Source organism: Dysidea avara, chromosome 1 (assembly GCF_963678975.1).
Source record: "Dysidea avara chromosome 1, odDysAvar1.4, whole genome shotgun sequence".
Taxonomy (NCBI): domain Eukaryota; kingdom Metazoa; phylum Porifera; class Demospongiae; order Dictyoceratida; family Dysideidae; genus Dysidea; species Dysidea avara.
This window is the reverse complement of record NC_089272.1, coordinates 11,328,546-11,352,753: the sequence shown is the minus strand read 5'-3', so window position 1 is coordinate 11,352,753 and position 24,208 is coordinate 11,328,546. Positions and strand designations below refer to the sequence as shown.

General features: G+C 38.2%; 2 protein-coding genes across 2 annotated transcripts in view; one reads left to right on the top strand and one right to left on the bottom strand.

Moving 5' to 3' along the window:
* The first annotated feature begins 9,983 nt into the window (after positions 1-9,983).
* Positions 9,984-24,208, top strand: part of LOC136256185 (uncharacterized) — a 163,240-nt gene continuing 149,015 nt past the window's right edge. Inside the window, exons 1-2 of the mRNA XM_066049136.1 lie at positions 9,984-10,081; positions 22,353-22,454. The gene's annotated coding sequence lies outside the window, so the exon portion shown is untranslated. The remainder of the gene's footprint in view (positions 10,082-22,352; positions 22,455-24,208) is intronic.
* LOC136257661 (uncharacterized) lies at positions 12,786-13,344 on the bottom strand. Its single transcript, XM_066050966.1, has 4 exons — positions 13,214-13,344; positions 13,094-13,161; positions 12,891-13,023; positions 12,786-12,843 (listed from the first exon to the last, which is right to left on the bottom strand). The coding sequence occupies exons 1-4, from the start codon at positions 13,342-13,344 to the stop codon at positions 12,786-12,788; spliced, it is 390 nt and encodes a 129-aa protein (XP_065907038.1).

The following is a 24,208-nucleotide window of genomic DNA, read 5'->3' as shown; positions in this document are numbered from 1 at the left end:
ATTAAGGTAAGTTTGTGCTACAGCCTTCAGTTGGGTTACAGTAACCGATGGCAGGTCTGTAGGTACAAAATATAGAGGAAATTAGTAATAATTATAATATTAATAAGCACAGTGATAATAATATTATGAAGTACTGCAGTGTTAATAGCATGGTCACACAGTATTACATGTACAATGTATGGTGTATAGGTTACATGATTAACGTGACTGTTGGTAAATGAATGATAAAGTTTGCTGAAACAGTTGAAGAAAGTGAGGAGAAATCCAATCAAGCCTATGAGGTGAGATTAACTGCAAGGCGGAAGGAGGTATCAGTGTAGGCTCTGCTGTCAGACTGCGAGCAGTTTCGAAACCTTGCTGAAGTTGCGCCGAGAGAGGTGATCAGCGGTAGCGTTTATCACTCCTGGTAGGTGAGTAGTGGTGAGATAAATATTGAAGTGTGTGACGAAGAATGACAAAGAGCGGAGCAGATGCATTACAAGCTTATCCTTGCTTGAGCCCTTATTAATGGAGATGACCAGGTTGGCATTGTCACACTGAAAATTAATGTGGTGCTTAGACAAATATGACCCCCAGACGATACAAGTAAGAATGATTGGCACAAGCTCTTTAGCCATGATCCCAATATTCTGCCATTCTGGGGGCCATTGTCACTGTAGCCAGTAGGGGGCCAGTACTGCTGCGCAACCCCATGCTCCTGACGCATCAGTTTGGACACAAAAATCTGGGTGTGAGATAGTGGGATGTCTAAGGATGCTAAAGCCATTCCAACCTGCAGAAACGTATACCACCATAGCAAATCTGATCTGAATGCTTTTATTATTTAGCCTAGTAACAAAGTGCATCTTGCACAGCTTAGCCGCTGTAGAGTATATTCTTGCTACAAAGGCTCTGCCTGGGCGGACAACTTTTGTAGCATGGTCGAGAGTACCTACGAGTGATAGAATCTGCCTCTTTCTAGCTTTTCGTCTGGGTAGCCATGTTGTCAAGAGTTGCTTAATCCTAGCTAGTTTGTCAGCTGGTAGCCATATCTCCATGTGCTTGGTATCTAATATAATTCCTAGGAAAGACAATGACGTTGAAAGACCCTCTAAACTTTCAGATGCGAGTGGGACACCTAATTTGGCACATAAGGATATAAAATGTTAACATTCTGTTAGCATATTGTAGAGCCTGGTGGTCCCATTGTCAAGTAGTCATCCAAATAATGAATGAGGTAGGAAACACCTTCATTCTCTGTAATCCATGCTAGGAGATCGGCAAGGATTTTAAACAATTTCGGTGCTGAGCGAAGACCAAAAAGGATACAATGATCAATGTAAACATTGCCTCTCCATTTCATCCCTAGTAGATGTCGATCTGCCGAGTGCGCTGGAAGTAAATGAAAGGCACTTTTACTGTCAATTTTTGCCAACATTGTGTTTCTTCCTGATTTAAGTATGCTTAATATGGCCTCATCTATTGTCACATAGGTTAAGGTACATAGCTGGGAGGGTATGCCATCATTTACACTGCTACCAGAGGGGTGAGAAAGGCCTGTAATAAGGCGCCACTTATCCTGCTGGTGGTTCTTTGGTATAACCCCAAATCTGTTTATCTGGACTCCTGGGCAGGTTGATGGTGGGTATGGGCCAGATATCCTGACAAGAGATAATTCCTTGTGAAGATATTCATCAACTATGGCAGGATGGTCAGCTGCACTTTGAAGATTCCTTTTAACTGATTGTGTGGCACTTCCATCAGAACCCAGTCTGAAGCCCGTGGTGATACTCTATAGGAAATACTGCACTAGGTCTTGATGGGGGTGGTGTCTCATGTGATGTAGCCAAGCAGCTGGGATTAGTGGAGTATGGACGAAGCTGGCGACTAAAGGAATGTTATTGAAAAGTGGGATGGGGGTGAGGTGAGTCTGCCACTGTTGTAGCCATTGAGGGTATGGCACTGATTTTCTATCCTGCCGATGGATTGGCTCCAGGAGAGTGTCTGAAAATATATAAGAGTAAGGACAATTCATAAAGGTAAATACTGTGTTGAAATATACCAGTGACCTGTTAACTATATGGCATAGCAGATTTATTAAATATTTGCATAAATTCGTACAGCATAAGTAAAACAATATATTAAGGTATGTGTGTGCATCAGTTAGTCCTGTCCTTCATAAGTGGTACCAGTCATTTACGTAACTTATGGAAAGAGTGGTCTAGGCCTTTGCTGGGTCACTGACTGCTGAGCAGGAGGGTTTGGGCAGAACAATTCTTTATGATTACTATCCTTTGACGCTGGATTAAAGGCACAGTAATAGCATACATGCTCGTAGTGGCAATTCAGGAAAGAACACCCTTGGGCATACTGTTCATTCCATTGGCGACAAATGTATCTCCGATGACCTGGAGTTTGGTATGGTGGCAGATCATGTGAGCTGGAGGTTGTGTTAGGGGAAAACTCACAATCCTTCAACTGGTGGAACAAGATAAAGCAGTGCTTACAACGGCTTGCTCTGGCCTGGCCTGTGAAAGCAAAGTTCCAAAGTGTGGATTCAGTAATAGACAACTTGCAGTCAGGTTGGGAGGCGGCTTGCTGTTGAAATTGCCTATCATATGCCAGCCAACAATTATTTTGGTATTCGATGCTGGCTTCCAACATAAGAATTTGGTAGCCCATCAAATCTGGTACCCGCTGGGGCTGCTTTTTGGCAATAATTGATACATAGACAGCAATTGCTTGAAGCCACTCAGAAATGTTGGCAATACATCGTTGTTTTGACTTTGCTCCTGCTGTCTCCTCAAAACTTAAGTGGCTTGGAACAAGATCTCCCATCTCTACAAACTTTCCAGATTCAATCTTTGCCACAAGGATGGATGGTACTGGTGGCATAGATGATCCAGCAGATGGAGCTGAAGCAATATGGTGGTTAGTGGGGGGAGGAGCTCTTTTCCGGTGAGATGAGATTACGTTGACGTGCTCCAGATCTGAGAAAGAGGAGACAGGACAATATGAAGTGATATACTGGCAAAGGGTCAGAATAGGATGAGTGGATGTAATTAGAGTTTATGATCCCATGGACTTTCACACACGTAATAGACTAGTCTACCTATAAGGCTTTGTGGTAATGTAGTTACCTAGCTAAGCTTTTTATTTATTTATTTTTTAATTTTTTTACTAATACGCAACTGTTGCATTACCCACACACTTACAAGCATGGTACTAATTTCATTATTAATACTAATGCTTTACACGTGCACATTGCCACTCATTACTGCACCTAGCTAGTTACTATTTTTTTATTTTACTATATATAATACATACACACTACTGTGATACTTGCAACAATGTCTGAATCGCGTGAGAAGTGCACGTGACCCTTGTTTGAAATAATATTGTAACCACAAGCAGACTTTGTACCCCTACCCTTCGATTTTTTTTTAAAACTGTTGCGCGTAACTCTCACTGTCACGCGACTCATACAGAGATGCTGACATCAGTAAGATACTTGTTGAGGTGTGGATTAGGATTGTCTTGGTCTTCATCTTGAGAGTCATCACCTTTCTTTGAGAATTGATTCATCACCGCTTCCACTATCTTCGGGATGTCAGCCTTCATCAGTGGGACATCGTCGAATCCTTCAGCATCTTTGCTGGAGGAAGAGTCATCATCTTGCTCGCGTAACCGACAACGTTTGGGACGTGGTGAATGGGCAGTCCTGTTGCTCGTCTTGGTCGATTTGGTAGCCCGTGACGACTCCTTTCCAGCACTGGCCGGACGGCTCTTGCCCCCTCTTCTTGTTGTTGTTCCGGTTGAGGTTCCAGTAGTAGCCACTTGTCTCTCTGACGTCCTTGAAGTGTCCTTGAGACGACTATTTGTTTTCTTCTTTCCGTCACTTCCCTTCATTCTAGGCATAATTCTCGAAATTGCACTATCGCTTAACCAGTCATACTACTCTTCGCACTTAAAGCACGTGTTGACTGTTATGCATGCGTAAACTCTGATTGATGCTCACTAATACTCTAGTTAATGCTCGACTGACTCATGCATTGCTCCTATTTTATGCTATGTAAACCTCATTAAAGTTATTTTACACCAAGAATTACGGTTTTAAGTTGTTGAGAGAGTAAGTGATGAAGAAAGGGTGCCATTTTGGGCAATTTTCCCAAATACCTGGCTTGCCTAGCTGGTCAGGAAGCTCATAGGAGTGTATAAACAGTGGAATGGACTACTGGAATGGTGGAACACTGGAATGGTGGAATGGGATTTTTTAAAGTTCAATATCAGTTTCTATATCCAAATAACTATTACTCCTCCCCTTAATTTAGCAAATAAATAAGATTCCCTTAAAGTCAGCTCTTTCAGCATAATTCACCTCACCATAGACAAAATGTAATATACTGGAATGTCAGTTGCAAAGCAGTTTATTGGGTATACCAAGAAGACTCCTGACTTAACCCTTGTTCCCAAATGATAAAAAGTTAGCTAGCTAGCTGATTACATGTATGCATTGTAAAAGTACATTCAAAGTATACATTTATTTATTATCAACTTTACCAGTTTGGCTATGGAGGGCAAACACAGAAGGCAGAGCTTGTATGAGGTGTTTACCACTAACCTAGGAGCCTAAGCAAAATCTTTGGGTAAAGTGAAACGGGACTATCTTGTAAGCGTTTACAATGAGCCTTTTCCACAATTATGTCAGAAAACAAAATTTAAGCTAAAGTTTGTTGTGGCAGTATCACATTGCACACAGAACTGAACCTTCATTAAGACAGTTAGTTTCAGACAAGTATTGAGTTATAAGTCATACAAGTGTTGTGATGAGAAAAAGTATGCTAAAAGAGCTGACTTCAAGGGGAATACTATTTATTTGCTTACCTAAGGGGAGGAGTTGTACTTATTATATGCAATATTATATGCAAAAAAATGATATTGAACTTTAAAATTTTTCCATTTCACCATTCCAGTAGTCCATTCCACCATTTATACACCCCCAGAAGCTCATACATAGTTTAACCATACTTGGTATGTAAAATCTTTGCTGATGGGTGAATACTACTTTGGTATTAGGTGATTCTTGATAGGTAAAGCCAACTCATCACACAAAACTAAGCCACCCTTACAAAGTATAAACATTTAATATTTAAGCAACAATAAACTAAACTTGTAGAAATCTCTCCATACCTTTGGCTGTATTCATCCTATTTACTTCAAATAAAGCTTAGAGTGCTCAACAATTAGAGACAAACAATTTGATATACAAGATCACATGATGCAGTTTATTAAAACTAAATGGCAGACCATTTTTATTGATTGTGTCACGAAGAAATCGATCATGTGTAGGTGTTTGAAACTCACCTTTTTGCTTGTGCAGTGTAAATCATTGACTCTACATCTAGGTAAGTTAGATAATGTTGTTTATTATTGTCAGGCGAGTCCTTTAGTATATGTCGTTATACCATTGAGCACTTATTAAATGATGTGGTCTCAGTGCTTGATAATTATTAATCAACAAAGATCATGTTAATTGATTATTACGCATGGCATTACACCTATCGTGAAATTACAGGTACCTACCGAGCGCAATAAGTTTGCGACATCTAAATATGCTGCTCAAAGAAAGTGTTGATAGGGAAAATTAATGCCTTGATATGGTTTTATTGCAACAAGAAGATGAAGAGCCTGATTGAAAATAAAAGGAAAAACAAGGCGCAGAGAGCGCAAGCTCATCAGAGCCCCAAAGGTACATCCCACTGATGAGTTTGCTATTGTAGCTTAAAATGATAGCCATTCACTGCTTTGTTTGGGCTCTAGCCTTGCAATTGTGGCCAGGCAGTGAGACAGGCAGGCGGGCAGGCAAGCAGGCAGGCAGTGAGGCAAAATTTAGAGTTTTGGCAAGTTGTTTAAATTGTATTTCCAGCTACTCGTGCGGTATGCGTCAAAACAAAGTTAACGTAGCCATAGCCATACTACAGTCATAGTACAAAGTTTTTACAATTATACTACAGTATGGGAGTAGCCATACTACACAGTAATACGCTTCATACTGTGGCTTAGTTCTACGCCTAACTACAAAAGTATTACGAATTATACATTTTGTCTATAGCTGTTCTAATTTATATTGTAGTATATATGTATTGAGATACAGTAACATTATATTTCCTTCTCCATTCTGTAAGAAGTCAGGCAGCAACCCTGTATACGTGTGTAGCCGGTGGCAGTATAGACAAGTGTCATGGCGTTACGACTCTACATCAGTTGAAGCGACTCCTCACGGCTTCAGTTCAAGACACCTAGCACTGTTGTGTTGACAATTAGTGTTCCATGTTTTAATAGTTACGCATTGCAGCCTATTGCATGTAAGATTGGTCATGTAATGAAGGCATTTGGACATTAACTATCCTGTGATGAAAGTGAATTACAACACTGGAACATTAGCTATAAGCTAACTAGCTTTAAATGTCTATTTTTTTACAATCACACTGTAATCATCATAAAATTGTTATTACACTCAGTTTATACAACAGCCAAAGCTTCCCTGTATAATAGTTTCCTGGTGACATCACTGTGTTGTGTTGGGTACAAGCTGTCCTCATTACTGTTTACTTTGCTTGTGCCAATACTGGGACTTGCCCTGGGAGTTCCCCATGACTGTTTGCATGCTTGTTAGCTAATTTCACACGTAGTGCAATAATTGCATGTACTGCAATTTGTAACAACTTATGCTCATACAAACAACCCCCTACATAGCTACAATTCAACCACGCATGCAGTGTGGACTGTATACTATACGATGATGTTAGCACCGTGCACGTCTTAAACTTAACTCTTCCAAGTACCCATTTAAAGAATAACTTTACAGCGTATACCTTATTTATTCCAATAATGGCAGTATTTATATTTGGCTGTAGACTGAATAGAAAACTAAGTCAATGTCCTAGAATTAATTGTAGTGTTCATTTGGCTCAATACTGGTTAGTCCTTTATCTATATTACAAGCCGTATGGATGCTGTGCTCAGTGCTAATCTATACACCTCACTGTGCTACCTCGCCTAGTAATTACAGACCTTATGTACACATGTAGCCAGCTAACTACAATAAAATATTCAGTTATCATGCAGTACGATAGTACTGTATAGTAGGAACCACAAAAGAGTAGGCGTGGCCCACAAAGTAACATCACCCAAAAATCAGCCTTAATTTTCCCAGATGACAATGAGGCAGTATTGGTTAGGTAAACCTAAGCCCAAAACAAGCTTTCAGATGAACCCGAAAAGCTTTCAACAAGTTGCTACGGAATTTAAAAAAATTATATTATGGAATTTTCTACTGACTGCCTGAATGACTAACTGACTGCCTGACTGTAGCTTCCCTTCGAAATGGAAATCCTCCATATTTCTCATAGTGGCTATTTTGATTGATTTCAGAGGTGCTTTTCGAGCAGTTCTTGAATCGTACTGCTGTGTAACCAGTTGAATATAGCTGACAATGAAGCATAGTGGATACTTTACTTTTCAGACGATAATAGATATAGCTGGGGAATGCAGCAACATTTCAGATGCAGTATGCGTGGGTTCACCAGTCATATTCATTATTTGCAAAAAAAATTAACAAACAAGTACACAAAATATGGAATTTTAAACTAGAGTAGGGACCATAGCACATCGATAAAAAGTACTGAACAAGCTGGAGAAACGCATGATATTAGATCACAGTAAAACAAAAAGAAGTGCTATAACCCTATCATGCTCAAATACTTTTTTATCAATGTGCTATGATCCCTACTCTAGTTGAAAATTCCAATATTTGTGCACTTGTAAAGATAGGTAGGCACAAACAAAAGTTTCTAAACATGTGTTATCAGCAAAAATAGTGAACGAGGTGTACATCGGGATTTCCGAGGGGATTTCAGCTCAAAGACACCTGTGTAGCTATTAGAACAACACATAACACACACACATTACTTTATACATACTCTGAAAGTGTGGTTAGTAGTTCATATAAAAGCATCTTATAGTTTTCAATGTCCTACTATAGACAGAGTTACTTCCTTCCATATGAAATCAAGAAGCACTAGGGAATTTAGGGCCCAAATGAACTTGGATTGTCAGGGTTCGAATATTCATCAACTAAAATTTATGAATGTTTCGAACTTTTAATAAATGGAGCTGGTGCATGTCTCAAAAGTTTGCAACATACACATGCAGTTGTACTGACTCAACCAACAGTTTCACTGAGAAAACTTCAAATTGAATACCACAAGTAAAAATGCTTGTGGTTACTAGATTTTAAATACATTTTACTACCGCTATACAGTTGAGACAAGTGGTGACACCACATAGAAACCCTAAAATCTCATAGAGGCATGGCCTGTGACCACCACTAAACCATCAACACATAACTTAATTAAATACCAAATACCACATGCCTAGCTTCCCCCACATCATTATGGAACACAGCAAGATGAATAGCTTAACTGTTCAACCCACAATTGAATGTTCGTTTGAACAAACGAACCTTCGAATTCACCTAAGTTCGTTTGGGCCCTACTAGGGATGAACCTATTTTCCTTTTTTCCACCTATTTTTCTTTCCAGCTTTATTTCTTACGTATTTTGCTCAAACTTTTTTTATATTTTGCTGAGCATCAGTGAAAATTAATTGCAGTATCTCAAGCTTACAACATGTGTGACTGCTCTATTAGAATATTTCGTACATAGTGACTGCTCTATTAGAGTATCTCAGTCTTTAGTCACCATTTCCTATGAGCATATGTTGTCTTAATACTATACGTGACTTTTCTATTAAAGTATCTTGATCATTTTCATACAAAATGTGCTAAGTTTCCATTCCTTGGTGCCCATTTTTCCAATTGTCCACCTATTTTTCCAGCATTTTGCTCTTTGCTTTTACCAACATATTATTCCAAAAAAATTGCTTGCAAAATCGGCACATCCCTACCAAAAACCTGTGTAGACAGAAACAATATAGCATAGCAAGAATATAATAACTACATAGCTAGCTAGCACTGAGCATACAATGATCAGCTATAGTTGATTCCTACCCATCTAAAATGTGGTGTAGCATGATCATAGTTTCCATCGCACTACTTTGTACTAAATGTTGTAATACGATGTCAAACTACGATACTTTTTACTGCTGCTATGGTTAAACTTCAACTACATTTGTGGTATGGTGTGTGGGTATGTCAAAGGCTATCACCAGTGTTACAAATCAGTTGTAAACCAGTTTACAAATAATTGTAACATGGCTAAGTAACTTCTTTTGGCCACACAGTCTGACCACTAAGTAGTTCATTGACTTCAAACAAAACCAAACACCAGACCAACACAAGTAGTCACAATGCAAGGCTAATATATCAAGGACTGATGAGGAGGTAAATCATTCTGGAATGAATAAATATGCAACAGTGCACTCGTCTGAATGAATGGGGAAGCAGTACAAATGCTGGGCTGTATTGGTATCTGTATACCACCCGCACATTTACCAATAAATTAAGCTAACCAAGGCTATTATAGTGCTGCATCACTCAACAATCAATATCAGACACTTCAGCTACACCCATCTAAATGATCCAAAGCAGACAAGTAGTACAATGACTGGAGTGATTGGCATCAATAATGGCACCTAGTTGCTCGTACATGACAAACACGCTACCAATGAATAAACTAGCTATTTTTATACTGTAAATTTAGACTTGCACAATTGTGTCAGATTTGGTCACAAATATTATAGTATACAAAACTTTGTGAATCACTTTAATAGAGTATGCGCCTGTTGACAAAATAGTCTAATAAAACGGTCGTTTTGGCATTTGGATAATCTACTGTCCGCTGTATCTGTAGTGTGAGCCTTTTATAATAGGCATAGTACATGTGTAACTACTGTGTAGATAGCTACTATGTATATACAGTGTTAGTTGTATACAGTATGATATGAATAATTATACAAATGTATGTTTTACTATCTATAGAGAGGGCAGAACATACTACATTATGCAGTACAATGCAACAGTTTTGAAGTTGTCAAGTGGATTATTAACCAAAATGTTGTTCCTGTGGATAGTACTGATAATGTGAGTGTAACAGTGTTTGTGGTAGAACTGTATATATGTATGTGTGTATGTAGTAACATTTTTTTGTTAATTTGCAAGTGATGTTTAAAAGTTGCTATGCCTGTGGATTTTTTTCTCCTTTCTCCAACTTTTCAAACACACCTTATGTAGCTAAAGTCTTTGGGCAGGCTGTAGGACCAGAAGCCCTACAGACCTTCAGCACTTGTACTGTAAAGCATTAATAAATAAACTAGTGTCCATTTGGTTCTACTTGGTGTACTTAGAGATAATGAGTTACTCTCTAGAATTCCTATGGATATAATTACATGAAAATAACAAGGAGAAAACATCCTGACCACCTGGTAGACTCCTGTAAGCATTCGAGCGTAAATCGGATGGCTGCAGGTTCGAGGCTACCTAGGTTCAGTCATGGATTTTTTCTCCTTTCTCCAACTTTTCAAACACACCTTATGTAGCTAAAGTCTTTGGGCAGGCTGTAGGACCAGGAGCCCTACAGACCTTCAGCACTTGTGCTGTAAAGCATTAATAAATATAAAAAAAAATTTGTGGTTTGATTTCTATGTAATGTACAATTATTTATTTTATTTATTATAATATACTGGACAGACAGATAGTGTCTGATGCGTTCAGGGGATGATTCCAAAAGAAACATCACAATCATACATATTACATCTACAGTGATATTTGCTATAAAAAAGTTGTGAATCAAGAGTCGAGTTAATTATTGCTTGCAGCTTGGATTTGAACAGGGGTAGAGTTACTTTCAATTAAGCCACAAAGTAAATCATTTCAAACTCGTATTGTTCTTGAGGGAAAAAGCTATAATTTTGTAATAATCACAATCAGTAATAGGTATAATGAAATGTAGAGGGTGGTACTAATGGGTAGATTGTTGGGTTCTGGTGAAGTAAGGTGGTAGCTGTACTGCTATAAAATGGTAATTATTAGATTTGTAAACATGTGTAGTCTTGATATGTGTCTACAAGTGGTTAAAGTGTGCCATGGTAGCAATTCCAGCATAGAAGTAACAGAGCTTGACCAGTTATAATTCGACATTGTCCATCTTGCAGCTTTTGTCTGTTCCTTTTTGAATTCATTAATGTCTTTCGGTAAATGTGGATCCCACACTGTAGAACAGTATTCTAGAATAGGACGAACCATAGAACTGGCTTTGGTGAATTGAGAGCATTGTATAGGTTTCTTCTATGGTTATTTGATGTGAGGAGAGAAGGAAATTTTACTGTCAAGAATTACTCCTAGAAACAAATGTCCAAAAAACAGTTTGTAGTAGTTGATTCTTAATTAAGTTAATATGCTGGTTGTAATTGTGATAGTACATTGATGTACTGGAATGAACCTTTGCTAACAAAGTTCAGAATGTCTGATCCTTCCAATGTTATCACAGATGTGCAGAATGTCCATTGATGTCTGAAGATTACTATCTGGAATAGAACCTGCAAAATTGATACTAGCAGTTCCGTAAAACATGTCATTAAATAGAATTTTCTACCTAGACTACATTATATGAAGTTTATAACCAGTTAAACTAAGTTAATTTAGTGACTGTTTACAATGGGTTTTTTCTTTGATGGTGTGATACTGACCTGATGGTAGTGGGCTAGGTGTGAGTCACTTTAAGTGTAGCGAGCACAGTTGGTATCACTAACATTCATGGTCAAGGATTGAAAAGGTGGCAATAACTAGAAATGGGGTGATCATTAACTGGAGAATAATTGTTGTGCATGTGTCGGATAAAAGGCACATAGAGAAAAATGTCAAAAGGCATGGCAAGGCTGTTTATGAGTGTACGCTGCTAGCCTATGATAATACCACAACGTGAGAACTTAAAAATGCACTGAATTAGACTGGGAGCTCATGACCCACCTGGCGATACCAGCACTCAGTGAATGGCGGAAACTGATGAGGAGGCATTTTACAACAACACTGAACACCACGGCAGTGGACCAGGCTGCGGAAACAGTATCAGGTCGAGCAGAAATAATGGTAAAGGCGATGGTAGATGACGGCAATGGACAGAATGGGTTGCAGCAGCAACACCAAGTGAGAACCATCAATGAACGACGTCATTCCCATGCTGGTCAGAGAATTCAAGGTAAGGTGGTGCAGGGGTTGGTCCCGTGCTGATTCCAGGTATGTTTACACATTGAAATTATTCTTTGGTGTATTGTAGGTAACTTAGACGTCTCCTTTAGGTACCTAAGGTCCCAGTAATCATCTACTCTTCTTGGTCTGTGGGCCCACTAGTTCCGTGGGTGGCACTGTGATGGTCCACAATGGGTACATGCACCTTCGTAGTGCCTTCTTAATGTTAGAATGTTACCATGTGGTTTGGTATTTTGGAGAGTATTACTATGGAATTTGCATCTAACGGTACAATGTACTCAAGCCTAGATTCAGTTCACAGTGTGCAACTGGTAATCTGCCAAAAGAACTGGAATCACAACAGTATACAAGAAAAAAGCCATACCAGAAAAATTCAGAGCCACAATGTATACACTTAACATACCTTTACTTCCAGCTATCTCATCTATAGCATATCTTGGAGGAGTTTTTGCTCATTTGATGATTTCCCACAGATCTCTCTTCAGTGAACTTTTTGGATATGCTATACCTGTGAATCATCATACAGTCACATACTGAAACAGTGACAGTATATGCATACTGCCTTACATTTCTTATCTAATCACTCTTTCAGCTGTGCTTTTTGCCACTTTTGCTTTAGTTGCTCCTCCAAATAGCGACTGCAGTTAATACAGTAATGTTTACAGTTGACAAATGTAACACCTACCTGTGGTAACTGCCATTGTCTAGTACAATCAGACAATTGGCTGGTAATGCTGGAAGTAACCTTTCTTGAAACCATCTTTCAAAATTCTCTGCAGTCATTTCTTGATGGTAATCTGCTGCAGATCCTTTCTCGGCTTTAAAAACCTAATCACAACCTGAAAGAACAACTGCGTTTACTGGATACTTGACATCATAGAAAATTACAGGGAATCCATCCATCTTTACCACCAGCATGTAAGATAATAAGGTGCTCTCCTTTATCTGATGGCTTGCTATATATAAATTAGGTTAAACAAGAAGAATTTTGAAAGCTATTTAACGAACCTGACTCCTCCTATAGTCCCCCCAGTAGTCTTATCAGCCTCTACCCAGGCTCTGGACTTTCCATCATGCACATTGGCCCAAGCCTCATCCAAGTACACCACTGGTTTTCCTTCAATTCTGTTGCACCTCATTCGTCTCAAATATTTATGACGCTGGTGGACTATGCGGGGCTGCTCATAGTACCGTATAGTAGGAAATTTTCGAAACGTTAAATTTTCGAAAAAGGCTGCTTGATTGGAAATTCGAAAAAATATTTTCGAAACAATGTCTCTTTACCCTGCCGCACCGCACCGCACCGTAGATAATTAATTCACGGAGGAAGCTAACTGTGGTTGCGTTGATCACATGCATAGCTGCTTTAATTGTTCAGTACAGCTAGATAAACGTTCAATCTGGCTTTGATAGAATCTCGTATAGCTATCCTAGGGTCTTCCTTTGTAGGTTGAACCATGTTGTTTGGTGGACTTCGCCTCAGTGGCCTGCGGATCAAGCCATAGCTAAGTACATGGCGTTTTTCAGCCCATATAGATGTTTGTTGATAATTATAGTCTTTCCTAGTAATTTCAGGTCTCTTGAGCTCTTATAGGCTTCAAGACTCGTGGTGTCATTCGTGCTCGCTCATATGCGCGCGCGTGTGGTAGCTATAGCTACATGGCAAGCTATTTGTGTGTGGCCCAGTGCCTAGCTATAAGACATTAGGCCTATAGCTAACTGATATTAGTAGAACCTATGCATGCGTGCACTCACAAACATCATTTATATATACCTAGCTATACCTTCTTTGATTGTCACTTCAAAGCCGAGATGTACTATTTTCGAAAAAATAATTTCGAAAACACATTGTTATTTTCGAAAATTTAACCTTTCAAAATTTCCCGCTATACGGTATACCCTGCATGCATTTGTAGTAAAATTAAAACACACAAACTGGTGCAATGCTAACCTCTTGTCATTAATGGTTTTATGCTTGAATCCCATATCCTTTAATACCCTCCTGAGTGATGTTCTCCCCCCGGAGGAAACACCATCATTCCGAAGTTTTGATTGTAGATGGAGTAACAAATTCAAAGGCTTGAGTGTTCAAAATTCACCCACCAAAATCTTTGACAGTGATAGATTTTCTTTCTTGTCATACAACGAATGTATCTTTTGTCTGTCTTTTTCTTGGCATAGAAAACCCACCTTTTTTGCTGTACTCCATCCTCGCTCTTACAATAGATGACTCTAAAATCCGTACGTGGCGAAATGAATACCAAACCAGCTGCAAAGAAAATATTTTATACCAGTGGCCTTCGAGATTCTCTGCTTCACATTGATGGAAACTTTAGACTTCTTTGCTTCTTGCTCAAAGTACAGTAGTCCCATAGCTTCATGAGTAGAACCTTTGTTTGGCCTCTTTTCAAGAGGATTTCACTCTGCACTCACTGACGCTGCACTGGACGCCATATTTTCGACAGTTAAGTACATGCCTGTTACATGAGCTCATGAATAAATGCGTCATGAACATCATGTTTAAAGTCTTTGATCTTGTATGACTTCTTAATCAACAGCCCAGGATTCAGCTCAATGTGAATGTACTATAGACAATAACACCCCTGGTGCAAGTTCTGAAGTACATGACTTATTGATGGAAGGTGAAAATGATGATGATAATGTCCCTGGAACAAATTCAGAAGTACAAGCCTCAGTGACGGAGGATGAGAATGATGTGAATTTTAGTGATGACATCTCTGTAGCAAGTTTTGAAATACAGAACATACTGATGGAGGGTGAAAGTAATGCTGACCCAGGTAACAACAATCCTGGAACGAGTTCAGAAGTACAGAATGAGGGTGAAAATACCTACAACGATGGAGCACCACAGACAAGTGTGAGTGTCATTGAATCAGTAATTGCTAATGGTGTGACAAGCAGTGACTCAGATACTGACAGTACACTGTCAACAAATGAAACTAACTCTATTGATAGTAGCTCAGAATTTTCTCCCACCCCTTTGAAAATGGTTTGTACTGCAGCTGGTCCAATTGAACTTGGCAATAGTATGTTTTTATGCCAAACTACACAACTGCAACAGTTTATTGACCAAATAAATGCAACTACAGAATACTACACACCAGAGTGCACTGGAAAACTTATCCCTATAAATGTAAATTTTTTAGGACTTGGTGGGTGTGTAGTGATTACATTTAAGTGTAGTGGTTGTGCTGAACGAATGATTGGTTTAACAAGTTCTGTTAATGTTGCATTTTCTCATCTCCTGGCTTGCAATTTGGCTGTACAAGTTACTTTTATAGCCAGTGGCTCAATGCATTCACAGTATAATAAAGTTTTGAATCAAGGCTTAGGGATGGCAGCAGTTACTACCAAAATCTTTTATGAAACAATTAAACTGTTGCATCCCATTGTGAATACCATGGTAACTGAGATGTGTGAAATGGCTAAAAGTGAAATGAAAGCACTCGATCCATCAATGGTTGACCGTTGACAGCAGGTAATCACGACTTCAGATGGAGCATGGTTGACAAGGGCTAAATACAGTCAAAACTGTACATTCACTATAAGAAACTATGTCAACAATTCTTTGCTTTATTTTGTACACTTGTGCATGCAAGGAAAAGGACAGGATCAACTGTATCGTGGTTCAGAAGGGCATGCAGCTGATATTGCTTTTGGTCATGCTAAAGAAGAAGGTATAATGATAGAAGTGCAATGGCAGGACGGAGACTTATCTTCAGCAAAAGCTATTAGGATGCATTACACTGATACTCAAAAATCTAAAGTAATGCTGTGTGGTGGTCATGTTGCACGCGCTCGCACTAAACATCTCAGGGAAAATGCAAAGCAAAAATCTTTCTATGAAACACTTAATGCCAGATGCACTAAAAGAAAAATTTCTTGAAGTTACAACAGTAAAATGTCACTGTCCAAAGCGACATAAAAAGAAATGTGGCTGTCTTTGCAAGTCTTACACTCGAACTGACTTTTTATATTGTCTATTGCAAGCAGAAACTGATTCACAGTTTTTTTTTGTGGCTCATCTTGCTTTAGGGAAGTATCATGCCCATGACATTCATACTTGGAAAAGGGGCAGTTGTGATTGGGGGGCAGTTGTGATTCTCATGGTATGAAGGCTTGCTGTTGTGGTAATTGCAAAGGTGACACTATAGAGTGTGAGTGTAAGGATTACCACTCGAAGAACCCTCTGACATGTCCATTTCATGCGTTTGCTTGTGAGGTTGAGTGTTTTAACCGTGCATCATAGGCCCCACAAATTATTCATACCGAAATGGGGCGATGCCATTCAAACTACCCAGAGGCCAGTCACAATGTTCTAGTAAGGTATCGGTCAAAGGACAAATACCTCCACAGCATTTACTACATACTAAGCACCAACATGGGCTTAATGCAAGCCAACATGACTTGGCTAAACAAGAAATATGGGATGTCTTATCATTGGTTGCTGGAATTGTTTTGCCAATTAAAATTTCCTTTGTTTGATGGAATGGCAGCAGCATTACAGAGCAGGAATAAAGTCCATGCAGACAACCTTGAAAAGAAGCAAGCAGAACAGTCTAAAGAGAACTGTACAAGCTGGAAGAAAGCTTATGTTCAAGAGCAAGAAGAAAGGAAGCAGTGGATTCGCAGACAAAGGATTCAGCACACTTAATTATGGCTCAGATGAAGAAGTAGATGATGACAATGACTTGAGTGACAGCACTCACAATGAACAAGATACTACCTCTTCAAGAACGCAGGGGAAATGTAAGTGTGGATCAGTAAAATGAAAGGTCAAGTTATAGTCAATGGTTTCGAGGATTAAGTGGACAGCTCCTACTGTGAGTTTGTCTATCTGATCCACACGTATACATTATCTCTTCTTCAGAGGCTGTAGCTGTACTCTTATCTTTAAAACAACTTATCGCTTTTTCTTCTTCGATTGGCAGTCACGATGGCTAGTTATTCTGAACCAAACCTGACCTTTGAATTGTTTTCCTTTCCTAGGACTATGATCTTCAGATTTTTTGTGCTTGTGTATGATTTTGATTTTTCTTTGTACATGTTTTTGATTTCATGTAACCCTAGAGGATTTTGTGCCAGTTTTTGAGCTAGTGCTCTAGTTTATGGATCACGAGTTTAACATTTGTGGGGAGTTTGGCTGTCCTTCGATAGGAAGGGGGTTATTGCAAAAATTACCAATCAAATGTACAAAACTATATTTGGTGTTCAGTAGAAAACTGTTCATGGAATTATCTTTGGGTGTAATTCCCACTGATTTTATATTCCTGAACTGCTCCAGATTGAGAGATTGGGTTAGTAGCTCTGCCATTGTGTTGGTTGCTCTGCCATTGTGTTAGTCACTACCTTCCCTTGGGTAGATGTAAAAATACTTGTTTATTGTTAGTATTTAAATAATAGTTAGACACACAGGGCCTTTCAGGTTTCTAAATTCCTTAGAATCCTGTGTTTCGATGTCTAACTAATTTAGACCACAGCTCCTCGCTGTTGTTTGTCATACCTTCCCAGCTGCATGTAACAAGAGATGTAGTGTTCATGAATAGAGCAAGCCCTCTGTAGCTTGTAAAAGCACTTACTATCCAGTTAAACACCCATGTGTTCCCAATGTTACAGGTGCGTATTTGCTGTGTTTTTTATTGCCCCAGAGACAGGTATCTATTGTTACATAAACAAGGGATCTAGTAGCAAATGAAATTTGAGTATTTCAACTTGCTGTGGTCTAAGACTTAGTATCCCTTTTAAACAGCTTTTAGACTTCACAAAGGCCATAATGACAAACATCAATCTATTAAGGAATGATCATTACTTCTTAAAATATACAGCAACTACCAAGAAAATCTGCTCTCCCTTACCACCTACGACTTAAACTGTTTGTGCACCTCCCCTTGCTAGCTCCTGCATCCACCCCTGTTGTTTTCACTGTAAAATTATCAAAAATTATTGTTTGCTTTCTGAATGTATACAGTGAAATAACAAGGTTGCTAAACCTTAGTATTTAGTATGTACTGTACATATAGTAAACACTCATTGATATTGTTTTGTATGTTTTAAATCTATCACATTCTGTATTAAACTAGTATATTAAAATTTATTAATTTTAAAAGCTAAGTAGAGATCCAAGCAATAAAAAGTAGTGAAACAAGAGATGATACATGGTATTACAGCATACTCATAGAAAATCTCTACATTGGCATGTTATTATGATCATTTAGTTCTATGCCAAAGTAGGGATATTCCCACCCAAGCTATGCTGTAATACCATCATTTATCCCATGCATTTTATTGCTTGGATCCCTACTTCATCTTTAAATTAATAATTTGAAATATACTAGTTTGTTTATAGCATACAGGTACACATGGGTGACTGTTCTATTAGAGTAACTGCTGTATTAGAGTAGTTTATGTTAGCCAGGGGATGTGCCACTATTTTATATTTTCATTGTGCTAGCATTATGACATCTAATATTGAAGGGGTGTGTAATCATGATAGATTATTAGGGTCTCAGTGCTTGATAATTATTAATCAACAAAGATCACATGATCTTTGTTGATTAATAGACATGGCATTGAACCTATCGTGAAATTACAGTTACCTACTGAGCACAATAAGTTTGCAGCATCTAAATATGCTGCTCAAAGAAAGTGTTGATAGGGAAAATTAATACCTTGATATGGTTTCATTGCAACAAGAAGATAAAGAGCCTGATTGAAAAATAAAAGGAAAGACAAGGCGCAGGAAGCGTACTCATCGGAACCCCAAAGACACATCCCACTAGTGAGTTATCTATTGTAGCATAAAATGCTAGTCATTCACTGCTTTGTTTGGGCTCTAGCCTTGCGACTGTGGCCAGGCAGTGAGACAGGCAGACAGTGAGGCAAAAACTAGAGTTTTGGCAAGTTGTTTAAATTCTATTTCCAGCTACCCTTTCGGTACGCATCAAAACAAAGTTAACATAGCCGTAGCCATACTACAGTCATACCACAAAGGTTTTACAATAATACTACAGTATAAGAGTAGCCATACTACACAGTAATATGCTTCGTACTATGGCTTGGTTCTACGCCTAACTACAAAAGTATTACGATGTATACATTTTGTCTATAGCTGTTCTAATTTATACTGTAGTATATATGTACTGAGATACAGTAACATTATATTTCCTTCTCCATTCTGTAGGAAGTCAGGCAGCAACCCTGTATACGTGCATAGCCATTGGCAGTATAGACAAGTGTCATGGTATTACGACTCTACATCAGTTGAAGCGACTCCTCACGGCTTCAGTTCAAGACACCTAGCACTGTTGCGTTGACAATTAGTGTTCCATGTTTTAATAGTTACGCATTGCAGCCTTTTACATGTCACATTGGTCATGCAGTGAAGGAATTTGGGCATTAACTATTTTGTGATGAAAGTGAATTACAACACTGGGACATTAGCTATAAGCTAACTAGCTATAAATGTCAATTTTTTTACAATCTCACTGTAATCATCATAAAATTGTTATTACACTAAGTTTATGCAACAGCCAAAGTTTCCCTGTATAATAGTTTCTCGGCAACAGCACTGTGTTGTGTTGGGTACAAGCTGTCCTCATTACTGTTTACTTTGCTTGTGCCAATACTGGGACTTTCCCTGGGAGTTCCCCATGACTGTTTGCATGCTTGTTAGCTAATTGCACACATAGTGCAATAATTGCATATACTGCAATTTGTAAAAAGAACTGAATTGTGGACTGTACATGATGTATATAATTGCGAGGTCTTCCAGTGGTTCATTTGGATCGTGAGAATTCCAAAATGACCTAGTAAACTTGTCAGTGACTTGACCCCACTACATACTGCATTGTTAACACCGTGCATGTCTTAAACTTAACTCTTCCAAGTACCCATTTAAAAAATAAGTTTATAGCATATACCTTATTTATTCCAAAAATGGCAATATTTATGTTTGGATGTAGACTGAATAGAAAACTACGTCAATGTCCTAAAATTAATTATAGCATTCGTTTGGCTCAATACTGGTTAGTCCTTTATCTATATTACAAGCCATATGTGTGCTGTGCTCAGTGCTAAACTATACACCTCACTGTGCTACTTCGCCTAGTAATTTTAGACCTTATGTACGCATGTAGCCAGCTAACTACAATAAAATATTCAATTATCATACAGTACGATAGTACTGTATAGTAGGAACTGCAAAAGAGTAGGCGTAGCCCACAAAGTAACATCACCCAAAAACCAACCTTAATTTTCCCAGATGACAATGAGGCAGTATTGGTTAGGTAAACTTAAGCCCAAAACAAGCTTTCAGATCAATCTGAAAAGCTTTCAACAAGTTACTACGGAATTTAAAATATATATATATTATGGAATTTTCTACTGTCTGACTGCCTGACTTTGGCTTCTCTTCGTGGAAATCCTCCGTATTTCACATAGTGGCTATTTTGATTGATTTCAGAGGTGCTTTTCAAGCAGTTCTTGAATCATACTGCTGTGTAACTGGTTGAACATAGCTGACAATAAAGCATAGTGGATACTTTACTTTTCAGATGATAATTGATATAGCTGGGAACACGGTGTTATTTCAGATGCAGCATGAATGGGTTCACCAGTCATAATCATTATTTCCAAAAAAAATTAACAAACTAGTACTGGAATTTTGAACTAGAGTAGGAACCATAGCACATCGATAAAAAGTACTGAAACAAGCTGGAGTAATACACGATATTAGATCACAGTAAAACAATAAGAAGTGCTATATTCCTACTGTGCTCAAATACTTTTTATCGATGTGCTATGGTCCCTACTCTAGTTGAAAATTCCAATTTTTGTGTAGTTGTAAAGATAGGTAGGCACAAACAAAAGTTTATGAATGTGTGTTATAAGCAAAAATAGTGGTTGCTTGAGGACGAGGTGTACATCAGGGATTTCCGAGGGGATTTCAGCTCAAAGACACCTGTGTAGCTATTAGAACAAACACCTAACACACACATATTAGCTTATACATACTCTGAAAGTGTGGATAGTAGCTGATAGAATAGCATCTTATAGTTTCTGATGTCCTGCATAGACAGAGTTAGTTCCATGTGAAAATCACCAAACACCTGTGTAGAGAGAAACAATACAGCATAGCAAGAATAAAATAACTACATAGCTAGCTAGCACTGAGCATACAATGATCAGCTACCTACCCATCTACAATGTACGTGGCGTAGCATGATCGTAGTTTCCATTCCACTACTTTGTACTAAATGTTGTAGTACGATGTCAAACTACGATACTTTTTACTGCTGCTATTGTTAAACTTCAACTACATTTGTAGTATGGTGCGTGGGTATGTCAAAGGCTATCACCAGTGTTACAAATCAGTTGTAAACCAGTTTACAACTTATTGTAACATGACTATGTACCTCTATTTGGCCACACAGTCTGACCACTAAGTAGTTCATTGACTTCAAACAAAACCAAACACCAAACCCACACAGGAAGTCACAATACAAGGCTAATATATCAAGGACTGACAAGGAGGTAAATCATTCTGGAATGAATAAACACACAACAGTGCACTCGTCTGAATGAATGGGGAAGCAGTACAAATGCTAGGCTGTATTGGTATCTGTATACCACCCGCACATTTACCAATAAATTAAGCTAACCAAGGCTATTATAGTGCTGCACCACTCAACAATCAATATCAGACACTTCAGCTACACCCATCTAAATGATCCGAAGCAGACAAGCAGTACAATGACTGGAGTGATTGGCATCAATAATGGCACCTAGTTCTCGTACATGACAAACACGCTACCAATGAATAAACTAGCTATTTTTATGCTGTAAATTTAGACTTGCACAATTGTGTCAGATTTGGTCACAAATATTATAGTATACAAAATTTTGTCAATCACTTTAATAGAGTATGCGCCTGTTGACAAAATGGTCTAATAAAACGGTCATTTAGGCATTTGGATAATCTACTGTCCACTGTATCTGTAGTGTGAGCCTTTTATAATAGGCATAGTACATGTGTAACTACTGTATAGATAGCTACTGTGTATATACAGTATTAGTTGTATACAGTATGATATGAATAATTATACAATACATGTTTTACTATCTATAGAGTGGGAAGAACATACTACATACTGCAGTAAAATTCAACCATTCTGAAGTTACGAAGTGGATCATAAACCAAAACCTTGTTCCAGTGGATAGTACTGATAATGTAAGTGTAACAGTGTTTGTGGTAGAACTGTATGTATGTACGTGTGTATGTAGTAAAAATTTTTGTTAATTTATAACTGATGTTTAAAAGTTGCTATGCCTGTATAATTGTGGTTTGATTTCTACGTAATGTACTATTATTTATTTTATTTATTTATTATAATTTTACTGGACACTGGACAGACAGATAGTGTCTGATGTGTTCAAGGGACCAGTCCAAAAGAATACATTACAACCATACATATTACTTCTACAGTGATATTTACTATAAAAAGTTGTCAATCAAAGAGTCGAGTTAATTATTGCTTGTAGCTTGTATTTGAACAGGGGTAGAGTGTTACTTTCAATTAAATCACTAGGTAAATCATTTCAAACTCGTATTGTTCTTTGGGGAAAAAAGATCTGACAGGGCTTGTTTCAGTACTTTTTATTGATCTGCTATGGTCCCTACTCTAGTTGAAAATTCCAATATTTGTGCACTTGTAAAGATAGGTAGTCACAAACAAAAGTTTATAAATGTGTGTTATCAGCAAAAATAGTGGTTGCTTGAGGACGAGATGTACATCAGGGATTTCCGGGGGGATTTCAGCTCAAAGACACCTGTGTAGCTATTAGAACAAACACATAACACACACACATTAGTTTATACATACTCTGAAAGTGTGGATAGTAGCTCATAGAATGGCATCTTATAGTTGTTTCTGATGTCCTGCATAGACAGAGTTAGTTCCATGTGAAAATCACCAAACACCTGTGTAGAGAGAAACAATACAGCATGGCAAGAATAAAATAACTACATAGCTAGCTAGCACTGAGCATACAATGATCAGCTACCTACCCATCTACAATGTACGTGGCGTAGCATGATCGTAGTTTCCATTCCACTACTTTGTACTAAATGTTGTAGTACGATGTCAAACTACGATACTTTTTACTGCTGCTATTGTTAAACTTCAACTACATTTGTAGTATGGTGCGTGGGTATGTCAAAGGCTATCACCAGTGTTACAAATCAGTTGTAAACCAGTTTACAACTGATTGTAACATGACTATGTACCTCCTTTTGGCCACACAGTCTGACCACTAAGTAGTTCATTGACTTCAAACAAAACCAAACACCAAACCCACACAGGAAGTCACAATACAAGGCTAATATATCAAGGACTGACAAGGAGGTAAATCATTCTGGAATGAATAAACATGCAACAGTACACTCGTCTGAATGAATGGGGAAGCAGTACAAATGCTGGGCTGTATTGGTATCTGTATACCACCCGCACATTTACCAATAAATTAAGCTAACCAAGGCTATTATAGTGCTGCACCACTCAACAATCAATATCAGACACTTCAGCTACACCCATCTAAATGATCCGAAGCAGACAAGCAGTACAATGACTGTAGTGATTGGCATCAATAATGGCACCTAGTTCTCGTACATGACAAACATGCTACCAATGAATAAACTAGCTATTTTTATACTGTAAATTTAGACTTGCACAATTGTGTCAGATTTGGTCACAAATATTATAGTATACAAAACTTTGTCAATCACTTTAATAGAGTATGCGCCTGTTGACAAAATAGTCTAATAAAACGGTCGTTTTGGCATTTGGATAATCTACTGTCCACTGTATCTGTAGTGTGAGCCTTTTATAATAGGCATAGTACATGTGTAACTACTGTATAGATAGCTACTGTGTATATACAGTATTAGTTGTATACAGTATGGTATGAATAATTATACAATACATG

What these genes read in the sequence shown, in the direction of transcription:
- LOC136257661 (XM_066050966.1), bottom strand. Translation starts at nt 13,344, where the DNA reads ATGAGGTGCAACAGAATTGAAGGAAAACCAGTGGTGTACTTGGATGAG. An exon ending in TAAAGATGGATGGATTCCCT is followed by an intron (nt 13,024 to 13,093) that starts GTAATTTTCTAT and finishes AGGTTTTTAAAG; the next exon opens with CCGAGAAAGGATCTGCAGCA. An exon ending in GACAATGGCAGTTACCACAG is followed by an intron (nt 12,844 to 12,890) that starts GTAGGTGTTACA and finishes TATTAACTGCAG; the next exon opens with TCGCTATTTGGAGGAGCAAC.